The sequence below is a fragment of the Gambusia affinis genome, linkage group LG02 (genome assembly GCF_019740435.1).
Source record: "Gambusia affinis linkage group LG02, SWU_Gaff_1.0, whole genome shotgun sequence".
NCBI classification, from domain to species: Eukaryota; Metazoa; Chordata; class Actinopteri; order Cyprinodontiformes; family Poeciliidae; genus Gambusia; species Gambusia affinis.
This window is the reverse complement of record NC_057869.1, coordinates 13,291,867-13,306,146: the sequence shown is the minus strand read 5'-3', so window position 1 is coordinate 13,306,146 and position 14,280 is coordinate 13,291,867. Positions and strand designations below refer to the sequence as shown.

General features: G+C 38.3%; 1 protein-coding gene across 1 annotated transcript in view; it reads right to left on the bottom strand.

Moving 5' to 3' along the window:
* Positions 1 to 14,280, bottom strand: part of elp4 (elongator acetyltransferase complex subunit 4) — a 57,921-nt gene that overhangs the window by 24,156 nt on the left and 19,485 nt on the right. The window contains exon 9 of the mRNA XM_044136826.1: positions 11,951 to 12,057. Within this exon, the coding sequence (XP_043992761.1) occupies positions 11,951 to 12,057 (107 nt within the window). The remainder of the gene's footprint in view (positions 1 to 11,950; positions 12,058 to 14,280) is intronic.

Here is a 14,280-nt window from a genome sequence, read left to right as displayed (position 1 = left end):
GGAGAGGTGAGCTGTCACCCCCCATTACGATCACCGCCAGACTTCAGAAAAGGGGGAAGGGGCAGAAGAGCTGGGAACAAAAAAATTCCAAATAAAAATAGAAAAATACTGGTTCCTGACTAACTGCCATGTAGATCCATCTCCAGGCCACAAAACCCTCTAAGATTGCCCCCTGGGAAACACTTGCATGCAACCCCTAGTCCCTGGTTAGAAGTAGGACATAAGTGTGAAGGGGTAGACGGAGGGTGTTGTGGCTTAACTTTGGGTGTGTGAGCATTATCTATGGATTTGGGCAACAAAGGGGGAATGGCACATGCTCTCCTCGATTCAGTATTAGCCAGAAAGCTGATATTTAAGTAGCAATTCAAAAGCAATTCAGACAAATCAATACTTAAGGCAGCTTTCTTTATTTAACCAGGTAAAACCCACTGAGATCCAGATCTCATTTGCAAAAAACACAGCCGCTGTTATTAAGGTTCTAATTGTCTTATTCCTGAGTTCTATGTTTTCAGGGTTCAGGTAGAGGTGTTTTTAGACAATAAATTATGAATTAAAAAAAACATACCATCATGATACTGTGAACCCAAAGACAAACAAAATATTGTAGTATATTATGTGATATGTTTCAGAGTGAAATAGAGTTCGCTGGCAGATAAGGAGCTTGCCTCAGATTTGACCTTTTGCTGGCTTTTGTGTAAGTCTGGTGAGCACTGCTTAGGCACATTCTGTTCAGCAGATCCCACCGCTAACACCCCTGTCACTCATCATCACTCATCATTGTTAGGGACAAAAGCAAAGTTTGGTTAAGCTACACAGTGAAGAATTCTCCCACCCTGGTCACCCCCACGGCCACTACCCTCTACCTTCACACATTTCCGTACGGACAGTGCAGACATGCATTATAAATCTTTGCCGCATAAACACAAACCGATGAGTCAGAGGTGCTTCTTGACTCAGACATGGGGTCGCAAACTTTGCATCACCTTGCCCTCTAACTTTTTTTTTTTGAAGTGCAAGCTTGGCCTGTGAATGGCCTTTTGGTTCATCAACTGTGTGTAATTAAAGCCTATTCAGAGCTCTATATGTGTCCTCGCTATCCTCCATCATCATCATCTGGCCGGGCCTTTCAATAGCCACCTGTGAACTGTGAAGGGAAGGGACACATGTACCGCAACCCCCATAAAATTCATGACCACCAAATCATTCAGTTGCTGGCTAACTTCCCTCAATGGCCAACTCCGCTTTAAACAACTGTGTGTTAACAGTTGGGTGAATCCTTAAATGCAGCTATGTAGACTGATGTCAGGTTTCAATAGCCCATGAAACAAGTGTCTTTACGTTGTGAGAGGAATGAAAGAGACAATCTGCATTCCTTCCTGGGAGAAAGGAGGAATGAAAAGTATTTGCAGAAGATGGATAGATGATGGATAGATGATCCAACAATCACATCCAATGAATATAAAAAGGAGCAGGGAATAAAGCATGGAAATAAAAAATAATAACACTGCACCTTTTGATTTTTATGCAATACTTATCCAAAACAGGAAAATACCTAAATCAATACTTGTGAAGGAACCCTATTTGAAGATGTTGATGTTTAAATGTTAATATTTACAGAGAGATGAATGAGAAGCTATCTTTCTGCTTTTACGATTCTCACGTTTTAGAGAGTCCAGTCAAAGACAGACTGCAGTGACTCTATTCAGGAACACTGCTCTGTGAAGCATACAGATGAAAGATGGAGCAATGTTGTTGAGTCTTTGAACAAGCAGCTGAGGTAATGCAGTCAAATCACTGAGTATGCAAGAGAGGGCTGAATGTCACAAAGAGAATCTGAGAAAAAATATATGGTATATAATTTTCCCTCAATAAAACAAGCAATTATCTAAAGATTATTTTTGCAATGGGAATCTAAACCTCAGGTAAACTAACTAAATCTTTGTAGCCGAAATGAACATTTATATTCACAACAATAATACAACACATTGGAACAATGAAAAACAAGACAAAAAATACAAACACATACTCCTCTTCCTGACCCCCCCTTAGGACACTGAGCAGAGAGAGTGTGGGAAAGTTATTTTTAGGAACCATGCAGAGAGCCTTCCTGAGTTGGATGCTCCTGTTCGGGATCAACATTCCACCTTTGAAGCGCTCCGACCGCGGAGCTGTTTGTGCCGAGGATGGCAATTTTTACTTTTGTTGTGAGTCAACAGCAATGACAAAATTGTTACACTGTTGACATTTATTGCAGATAAGAGTTGAACATTTAAAATTTTGAAGAATCGATAAAACGTCAAACACAACAAAACATATTTGAACAAAATGTTCTTTAAAATTTAGAACTGTGGTGATTTTTTAAGCCACTATTTCACAGGGTTTTTCACAGTCGCTTGCTGGAATTTTTGCCCATTCCTCCTAACATAGCTTACATGGAGTCAGGTGTGTAGGTGCACATCTTTTAGCTCTGCTAATAGTTTTTTAATGCACTAAAATTATGGCCTCCCTAAATGGAGTCCAATAAAGTTTATACTCCAATGATAATGACGTATATTATTGGAGTACATTATATTCACATTTAAAAATATGAATATAAAACATTCAGGAATCTGGAAATTGCACCCATGGATGAAGCCAGGTTGTGAACGTCCACGAGTCTCTGATTTCCCCATGATGTCACACAGTGACTACAGTGTTTGATGTGTGCTGTAACATCCACATGCGTGAATCATCACCCAGGCTTCTGCAAATTGTTTAAAGGCACAGTTATATAAACCAATATAAACTTTTGACTCTACAGAAAGTAGAGTCAAAAGTCAAATGACTTTCTCTTACAAGTTGAATCTTCTGGTACTCCTGACTGCAGAAAAAACAAGACATGCTTAAAGTGGTTCTGTCTTTGTATACTGTGTATGTAAATATCTGTTTTCAATTGTATATCTCAACCTCTAAGCAAAAGAAGTTCTGCCCAAGGTTTACAGTGTCACTCACAGTTTGTAACACATGAACAGAGACTGCATAAACCCAAGGCAAAATTATACACAACTTTTACAAAAATCTAGTAAATATCAAGAGAAATACATCTGAGGCACAATTTATAAGTACCAGGGGACCTATGGTTCTCCAGTCACTATCAATATGCTAATAGACGCCTTCTCTGAGCAGAATTACACGTACCCTTTAGTGCCACAAGACCCCACAGATGTAGGATGGCTTGCACGTTATTGCCTCTTTTCTTTTCCCTAATGGGAGCTGAAGACAACTGGGGCTACTTTAATCAGGTCTGAGTCCAATGTGGCCAGTCTAGTCTGATGGGAGCTGAGTGGTGCATGGGCTGCGTTAAGGGTTCACTGCTCACTGATGAAACAGTTTCACTTTCAGGGTGAGTTCAGGCAAACCACGCTGTTACACAGTCTGGCAGGAGGAGCAAATATGCCCTGTTTTGTTTAGCTTTAAGACTGTCTGCTTGAAACAAACATTTGGGCGTTTTGTTCATATAGCGCGGACGGCAGTGCATTTGGTTGCCACAAACATTCTTTTGCCCAACTTTGACTCAACTACCACAAACAAAGCCACACTGCTTCTCCATCCAGAATATTAGTAAGTAAATGGACATTCTTAAAACTGTGGTCAATGTTTACATTGATTTTTAAAAACTGGCGTCGTTATTTGGTGAACATTAACTTGAACCAGCCAACCCTGAGCTTAAATTAGTGACTTGTGCCATTATGGAAGGTTATGGTTGCATTTTCTGTTCTGGATATCTTAGACTGTATCTGCTTTAGGACAATTCAGAAGAATTAAAAACATGCATTTCTGCTTTTGACCTGAATCACTTAAGGATCTTGCAAGTACCCCAGCAGATGCAGACATCACCCAACATGTTCAGGAGTCAGCACCAAAGCATGCACGCTCGTCTTAAAAAATACACATGCACATTTCCAGAGTAGATAAAATGCCTGTTCAATAATGGATGCAAACCTGATATATGTAGAGAATTGTTTAGCTGAAAAGTTTGATAGAGTCCCATGGACTGGCCTGAACAGAACCCTCTCTCACTCTCTTTTGCCATGCACACACAAACCATATGCACACCTGAACACAAACTGCAACCGAGGTTGCTGTGCACCCAGGGAGGAAGCATGAATTATTTAATTAGAATATTATGCCAAAAGGTCCATTCCCAACTGATTGTGACTTTATTGGCAAAGTACAAATCAAAGTAAGGTTTTGTAAAAGGCTAAATGACTTCCTCAATTCAGGACAGTCAAACAAAGGCATAATCTTAAATGTATTTCATTTCCCAGAAAATAGTTGCCATTATCTCTAAATGAATTCAAATAGTCAGCAACTTTCTTCAAATGAGTTCTTTTCAGCATTCGCCTCTCCCTGATCTTCTGTGCCAAACATTATTGGATGCAGAGAGAAAGAGAGAGAAACAGGCATGTAAAGCAAACAAACATTAAAACAAATGCAAAAAAACAAGCCCTTAGGAGTCTGTCCCTGTCTGACTCGTTCTGCATTTTGCAACTCCTCCTTCCTCCCCTTTTCATTTCTCTCTCAATAAGACGGTTTGGTGCCTCTGAGGAGAAGCCCTCATTTTAATTAGACCTGACCTGAGAATCACTTAACTGCTCCTCTCCGCTTATTCCACCCCCTCCCTCCTCTCCAAGCCTCTCGCTCTGTTCCTCACATAGGTCCATTAACACCCTTCCCTTGGCACCCACAGGCTTCAACAGGGGGCAGACACAGGCGTTGTCTTAAAGACGTTTTGAGGACATGCCAAGAAACATTAAACTACTCTATACACCTCCTTCGGACTCTTTCAGTTAGTTTCCTCTTTCTCTTGAGTCCTCTTCTCTTCAGCATCTCCATCTGTATTTGTGTTTCATATTTGTTTCACCTTTACTCACATTGGTACAAAACTACTCAACTATTAGACTCATGTAGAAGTGAGAGGAACAACTTGAGATGTTTGTAGGAGTGAAAATCTGGTTGTTGGATCTGAAACACCAACATGTTCTTGGTTACAGGTGCCTTTTCTTTAAAATCACACTTCCAGACACATTAGAATGAGCCTGTTTAAGAACCATTTATAGGTGATCACCCAGACCAAAGATACTGCATTGAAATGCTCAGCCATTGTTTTGTTTCAAAGATTCAGCTTAATGTACCAAATCCTCAAATTTAAGAGTATATTAAAACTTCAATACCTAACTCTGCACATTTAGCCTTAACATTGGATCGAATGCTTACATTTGTTCACAATCGTTCCAGATAATCTTCAGAGTAAACATTACACCAATAGAATCCAGTTCAATATAAAGTTCAACTACTAGAGCAAAATTCAGATGACACATTTTGCTGCATGCATATTTTGCACATGACTGAAGATCATGTTTGATGTAGTTTTCAAATAAACTTTTGTAAAGCAAGCATTAGTACACCATTAGGGTATAGACTTGTCATCAGTATCGGTAAGGTTGCCCCTCCCCATTTGTTGCTGCACACTGTTAGTCAGCTAAATACTAATGGAGAGCCAGACATCACTGCAGATGACACATCTGAATATCATTTATATAAAGGTAGCACCTTTTTATGAGACAATCTGAGAGAAGCATGTTTATTAAACATCCAACGGTACACAATTAAAAAACGGTAGGCTGATTAATCAAGCCAATTAACCACACAAATTAACCAGCAAATATCATCTTGCTATAACTGTGTAGTTTTATTTAAGGTAGAATGCCAAAATAGGGAGAATAATCTGTGAAAGAAGAATTTAAACATGTCTACTATATGACTACACTTGGTGTTTATTTAATGTTACTGCTCGTGCATGTTACGTATCGAAATACAAATGACTAAGTATATTAGTTTCTCAGCTGATATTGGGTTAAAATTTAAGACTGTGATATAAGTATTTATTGCATTTTGTATTTAAAGTTAAGATTAATGTACATAAAAATCTCAAGGCTCAAGTCCATACCCTATTTCTGTCTTATGCAGAATTTCCCTTAGTATATTACAACCCTGGCGGGCCACCAGGCTTTACTTGTGCCCCCACCAGGCTAGCATTACTTATTTATTTAAGTTTTTTTTATTTTTTATGTTTGCATTTTTTAAGACTTTATAGTTGGTGTTCAGGTATTAATTTTCCAATATTTCAATAACACATAGTTATCAAGTGATATTTCAAATTTTCTGTCAAATTTAAACATTTTTTAACTCAAAAACATGACGGGCCGCTGGATGAATGACTGTACTAGCACCCAACCACCGAGCTTAGCAAGTTTTCTGGGGGAAACCTTGCTCATGCCTGTTTTAGAAGAATAGAAATAACTTTTAATGTTCGTCAGCGGGGAAATTCAGGTGTTCAGCAGTGAAGTGACAGGCAAGTATATATGACAGATATGAAAGCAGCAAGAATAACAAACTGTTAAGTATAGGCAAATTTGTTTCATAAGAAAAAAATTACTATTCATTAACAAAAATAGCTTCAGGGGATCCCACAAATATGCATCAGAGCAGGGGAATTTTTAAAAATGTACAAATTGTGCTTAACAATAACAACAGACAATTTACCACAAATGAAAATAAAACTGTGCAAATAACAGGGATGTGATAATAGCAGCAGGACTATTGATAATTCTCCTTTGGGCACTTGGTGCAGCAGTCTGACACTGGAGGAGCTCTCCAGTTCAGTAACACTGGGAATAAATCAAGCAAATATTGGCTGGATAATTTGTCAAACTTTCGGTTTGGTCTCCAGATAGAAATTTTGTCTTTGTTGTTGGCTGAAGTCAAGAGTATGGAACTTCTTTCAGCCAGCTGAATACTGTGTGCAGGTCTCTAGCACTTTCATCAGCATCTCAATAAAAAGGTATGAATGAATTGTAAAGGTTTTAAAACCATAAAAAAATTTAAACTTGGTATACCTTGACACTGGGACCAGCCTATAATTAGAGGGAGCTGAACAATTCCTATGTACAGCATACACAGCTTCAGTGACATGTCCTACATGTACAACTAAAAACACCTCCAAATAGGTTCTTTATTAGAGGACTAATTTGACACAAATCCCTTTCTTACACTGTAGTTGACCTTTTGACCTGCTTCTGGCACCCCGGTACCCCAAAGGCACATTGCCTGTCAGTTTAAAGGGTCAAGCAAAGGTAAGGAGAATGTAATTGCGTACCATCTGCATTCTTCAGCGCTTCATCCTCAAGCATCTTGCTTTGTGAAACGTGTGACAAGAGCTTGGGTGGCGCAAAATGAGTGACTAGAACAACTCTCACGCACAGAGTGAGTTACACAGAATTGTTTTCACATAAGCAATTTGGATGTGTTGTTGCATCAATGTCAATATATCGATGTGTGGGAGCAAGAAATGTTTGCATATATGAATGACTGTGTGTTAATCCTGTCCAAACACCTAACACTCCCCTACCTGCTCAGACAGGGCCATGGGTTAATTCTGGCCTCAGGCGTCATGGCTAATAACTGCTCATCAACCGTAGCTTGAACTCTCAGTAAGTCAAGTGTTGCTGGGGCAACCTCTACACCAAGAAAGTAAAGCATTGATGAGCCAAGTGTGGGATTGCAGCAAGTCCTAATAACCTTTTAAAAAAGTAGATAGTTTAATTTAAATCAAATAAATCCTATGTTCTGTCTCTTCATTCCTGAAGTGCTTGACAATCGAAGGATGAGTCAAGCAGCAGTTAAGATATTAGTTACTTGCACAAAACCACACGTAGCTAGGATGGCATGCAGCTGCCTGAACCAGCTGGTAAGAAACTGTTCCTGTCAATCAGCTGTCACTCAGCACCACCACCACCCACATATTATTCCTCATAGAACAAATGTTGAGAGCTATCAGATTTGCTAATATTAAAACAGAACAAATCTACAAAAAGTTGAACCTACATCCATCTCAGCAGGACATGAAGCACAGTGGAGGGAATGCTGGCTCTTGTGGCTTCAGGGGAAAAGAGTCTTATAGCCTGAGTAAATGAGATGATGACCACTGCAGTGACTTGTCAAACAAATTCAACTGTCATCTCATATGTCAATCAGCTGTCCACATAGTGAGATGACCAGCAATATGGCTGTTAAGTCCAGCCTGTGATCTAACAGTCACATATGACTCTGTAACCTTTTAATGTTTATTTCCCAGTTGATGCACAAATCAATAGCAACAACCAACACGGAAGAACATGATAGGATATCACAATGATAAACCTATGTTATAGCTAATTTGATGCGTGACTATGGATACAACACTCTGTGGGAAATTCCCAGACAGGTAAGAATGTGTCATAGCCAGGGATTATGATTGACAGGTTTGATTAAGTGCGGCGTGCAGAGTCAACAATGGCAACTATTTTGGGGTTGTCGTCTCATGTTGGTAGAACTAATTTTCTTTGTCAAAGCAGAGCCAGAATATGATTCTCACTTAGTCAATAAATATATCCTTAAAGAATGATCAAATATTTTTGTTAGTAAAGGTCTCAATGTAGAGATGTACGACATCATATCCAGATATGACCATTTAAACTGCAGTCGGGATTTAGACCCCTTACAAAAAAAATCCCATGAAAATCACATGTATTTACATGTGATTTTCATGTGATCACATAATCCACCAAATAAACACGTTTTCACAAGTGATTTTCATGTGATCACGTGGAAATGTGTGATTCACATGTGATTCACATCATTCACATTTAAAAATTTGTGTGAACCACATATGATCACATGTGAAAGTCACATGTGATTTTCATGGGATTTTTTTGTAAGGGACACTCTAGGTAAAAAGTATTACATCTGTACAAGCGGATGGAAACAATATGAATTGAAGTTTAAGTGCTGGTGGATATTGGAGCTTACAGGCTTCAGTATTGACTTAAGAAATCAATATCACAGAAATATGAAAAAAATCCAGTACACGTGAAATATATTGTACATTAGGAACAGTGAGTGGCATGCTGCCATAAAGCCATCTAATGCTAAGGCCCTCAAACAGCATTTTATTCATTTATTCTTCTTTTTGTGATCTTAGTTTTAACATATTTTCAAGACTCGTGCTTTGTAAGATTTTTGTGGCTACTGATAATCAATAGCACAATCACATTTCTTTAGTCTTAAATCAATATCACATTTTTTGGCTGAAAATGTATTTTATTTTCCATGTGTAGCCTTATTTTCCTCATAGGTTTTTCATTCTATGTATATGACTGTTATTAAGGGGGCTTTATGTTTAAAGATCAATGAACCAACTGATTGATTCATTGGCAAGAATATGATCTTTACATTAGACTTACCAAACTTGTTAATATATACAGTACAGACCAATAGTTTGGACACACCTTCTAACTGAACTCAATTAGAAGGTGTGTCCAAACTTTTGGTCTGTACTGTAAATAGCATAATTCAATATCAATGTAATTCTACTTTCTGACAGAAAAAGGAAAACTCAAAAACTTTATTATCATTACCAATCTTGATAATCCAACTCTGAGCCTTGAATAATTTGTCTTGAGAAATGTTGAGAAAGGGAATGGAAAGGAAAGTCCAATCTTTCAGCATTGGATAAAATATTGCTTAAACATATATACTGGTAATTGGCTTCCTAAACACTGTCTCCCTAGGGTCCTTAAAGCTAATAATATTTAAATTTATCCAGCCATTTAAAATTCTACCATTCACGAACATTAAAACATTGTTATACTGATTTTGTATTTTGGATTATTCATTGCACGGAGGACAGTCAGTGAATTGTTCCTTAAAAATTCCACTGTGTAATAATAGGAATTCACAAAGCATACAGCAAAGATTTTCTTGCAACATGCAGATTTCTGCCTACTCCGAGAATGTTGTTCCTTGTTTCTTTCAAGCATACCCATCAATAACTGTCTCATCAAAAACACAAAGCTACTAAAAAATGCAACATTTGGTGAAGAGAAGATCCAAGATTAAACTGATCTTGACATTTGTCTTGAAAGATAAGCTCTGGTCTAAAAATAAAGAAATAAACAAAATCATTGACTTTTACAGACCTCATAATCTGTGCAATAGAAGCACATTAGGGGATTCAATGAAATGAAGAGAGAGGGTTAATTAAGACAGAAGAAAGGATTAGAAATATCATCAAAGGTGGCACAAAATGAGAAGACAGTGACCGTGGAAATTTGGGGGTAGGGATGGCATTCCGCTCCTCCCCTTAAAATCCTGGCTGAGACAATAGGACTCACTAAAGAGCCGAGGAGCAGAGGGTGTGATAAGGTAATGATAATGTAATGAGGACCAATCATGAGCCTGAGCTAAGTGCAGGGCCTCCTAATTTGTCTCCAGAGTAGCAGTTGAGAGTCAGATTTGTATCTTTTGGAGAGAGGAACAGTGTGAATGAGGATGAGAAATCAAAAATCTAAATGTATGTTGAAAAGGTGAGTCCAAAATAGGCATCCGAAGTGCACATAAGTTAAACTATATTTGAATTTCTAAAATAACTTTTCAAAAAATATAGAAAATGCTAAGCTTATAAGAAGGATGATGTTTACTAACTTTTTGTTTCCATATCACTCCTCTGTGTCTGGCAATGAAACTGGATTTCCACTGGTGAATGCTTACAGTGCGCAGTTTAAGGTGAAGCCACACTAACATTACATTACTTACTTCCATCAAAGCTATCACAGCTTGTTTTTTGTTGTACCACTTCACAGTCCAAGTGACTCAACATTTGACAAGTAACTACACGGAAGAATATATAAGGGCACCTGGAGACTTAATAAGAATCACACGCATCAAGATGTGAGACACACCACTTACCTGAACTTCTATCTGTGTTTCAACTGTCATATTTATGGAAATAGATATTTTTCTCACTCTGTTGCCTCTTGACTTAACACTGAAGAAACTGTGCCAGGAAGTGTGCATGATCAATAGTTTCACCATCCTTCAGTCACCCAATAGAAAAGCACAGTAAACAGAGCTTGGTGGAGTTTTGCTCATAGGTGAAACATCTCTTTACTTACTGTTTCAATACAGGAAAACAAATGCCACCATAAAAAATACTGATAAAAAAAAAGATACATTTGCACATTAGAGTGCATTAAAAAAAAAAAATTCTGGGAATTTTCAGGTTTTGACACATTACTACCAGAAACTGAAGTCCATCATGGTCAACAGGAGGAAAATTTATTTGATTTATTTTTTTAAATAAAAATTGGAAAATTAAGTGATGAAAAGTCACCTTTACTCCAATAACCCTAAATATCATCCAGTGGCAATGGTTGGTTGGTCAGTCAGTGCTGCAGAGCTTCACATCTTAAAGTTTGCCACAGGATGTGCAGGGGACACTGGAATCGTTTGAGTTCTGGTGAGATCAAATCAAAACTGAACTTTCTGGCTTTCATGCAAATGCATGTGTGGCAGGAAACCAAAATTTTCCTTGGAATGCTTTGAGGATAATTATGTGCTAGAAAGGTTCAGTCAAAATCCAGACCTAAATCAAATGTATATTTTTTTGGGAAGACATTTCATCTAGACTGAACTTGATCTGTTTTGAAAAGTCAGTGGGCCAAACGTCAGACCCTAACCCCAAGAGTTTCAGCTGCAATTTTATTAAAATGTGCATCTACAAAAATATTGAGTGAAGGGGGCTAAAAAGATATGCATGGTAAGATTTTCAGATTTTTGTGGTGAAATGACAAGATACACATATATTTCTTCCTTCAACTTGACTATTCAGCATTACTTTTTGTTGAAATTCCAATATAAGCCACTGAAGTTTGTAGCTTTAACATGGCAAGCTATGAAAAACATCAAGCTGTATGGATACTTTGCATTACAGTCGGGTTAAAGCTAAGTCATAAAGTACAAACAAATATCAACTGATAGATATACTTAATAAAATAAATAAGAGAGCCAAAGATTAAAGCTGGAAACATACCTCAATTGTAAACTGTTTTCTCTTGAGCTTAAAGGCCAGATCCTTGTGGTCAGGGAGTTGCCTCGCCAGAGAGTTCAGGTGAGGAACCTGGCGCACGTACAGCAGGCCTATGAAGGACAGGAGAACCAGACTAAATGTGACAAAAAGTCAAAAGAAATGAATAAATAATCAAAAGCACACTCCTCAACAAAAATTACATTTATTTGTGTTTAATTGTTGTACACTTGTTATAAAGTGTAAATTAATCCCTAAATTGATTCTACTATGTATCCCTGATAAAAACAAAATAAAAACAAACAGAAAAAGTTTACCATCATTTATCTAAATCACTGAAAATTAAGCAGCGACCATGCTGCAGCATGTACTGGAGGTGTACAGTACATTAGGTGTGAACTCAATTTTGTGAAACAGAATAATACATATAAATAGCAAGCAAAGTTTAAAGAAGTTGCTCCTGGCATATATGTAAAATAACATATCTGCAATAAACAAGTTTGCTCCACTTTGATTATTAAAATCTGAATTTGTTTTACACAAATACATGGAATATCCAAAATTCGCTTTAAATTAACATGTTACAAAATTGGTCTTTTAGCAGAATATTAATGATGATTTTAAGTGAACAATAAGTGAAAATAAAAAAATTCTTTATTAGTTTTATTTTAATGTTATTTAACTGGCAGTTCCATAAACAAAAATGAGGACTTTTACACAAATGCACAAAGCATAGTAGAAACATGAAATTAACAGAACTTGCTCAAACGTGATTGTGATGAACAAGAAAATGTACTATTGAAATAAGTCATTCGGCTGCACAGTGGCGCAGTTGGTAGCACTGTTGCCTTGCAGCAAGAAGGTCCTGGGTTCGATTCCTGGCCCGGGGTCTTTCTGCATGGAGTTTGCATGTTCTCCCTGTGCATGCATGGGTTCTCTCTGGGTTCTCCAGCTTCCTCCCACAGTCCAAAAACATGACTGTCAGGTTAATTGGGCTCTCTAAATTCTCCCTAGGTGTGAATGGTTGTTTGTCCTGTCTGTTTCTGTGTTGTCCTGCGACAGACTGGCGACCTGTCCAGGGTGAACCCCGCCTCTCGCCGGGAACGTAGCCGGAGATAGACACCAGCAACCCTCCCAACCCCATTATGGACAAAGGTGAACAGAAAATGGATGGATGGATGAAATAAGTCATTCACATCAAATTGTTCCCATTGCTTTTCTCCTCTTGTTTCTTTAAAAGAGTTGGGATTTTCTCCAACGATTACTGTAGTAATTTAAAGACAGGCTCATGTAATAACATGAGGAAGAAGTGTGGGATTTTTTTCATACTTTGAACTCCCCTTTTTATTTCATTCCAGCACAGTGACATTTCCATAAAACTGTACAGCACTGTAGAAGTGGGATGGTACAAACAAGCGTGACACAGAAAAGCAAAAGATCGAGGGAGTAATGGAGAAAGAAAGGCAGACAGAGAAAGTGGGGGATGGTGGGTTCTCTCCTCTGTGCACTTGGGTGATTTCCCTCTGCCTGATTTGCAGTGACAGGCTTCCCAGCATGCTTTGAGCAGCCCTGAACTGCTGCTGCAAACACGCATACACACGCATGCACGCAACAGCTACACGCACTCTCCTACTCGCACCAGATGCGTTGGCACTCATCAACACACATCAAAACAATCATACACATAAATGTGTTTTAGAAGCCCGCACCTGAATTAGTTAAGTAGGAAAAGTATAGGATTTTAAAAAGGATTTCAAACAATATCAACTCCAACAGACACTTTCGCAACTCAAAGGCAGTTAAGAAAGTGATGCAATGCAAAACTCACAAAAACAAGTTCTGGATTTCTAAAACTTGTTTACCACTGCACAATGCACTTAAAAACGGCTAGGATCAAAAACGGTACCGTTTAAAAACGGTAAAGGATCTAGGAAATGTTCTGGAGAAGGATGTAAAATCTAAAACTGAATGTTTTTATGTGCCACAATCTAAAGTGTTGAGGGATGGTGGCCAAATGTGAGGAAAAGCAAAAGAGTGAGTGGGAGAGTTTGGAAGAACTGCTAAAAATACCGGCCTCACTTATACTGACCTTTATGTGTGGAGAGTGATAGAAAAGAGAAAAGCGAAGAAGAGAAGGAGAGAAATGATAAAACTGTGCTGAAAAAAAAAGTGATGGTGAGGACCGGGAGAGCAGAAACAAACTCTGCTCTGCCCTCCCCTCCCCTGCCTTGGTTTCTTTCTCTCCACACGTCTCCTTACCGGTGTCCTGTCTCTCCACTGAAAGCTTTGCCCTCCATTTATTAGCAGAGCATGCTGGCCACGGAGACATTGAGCGA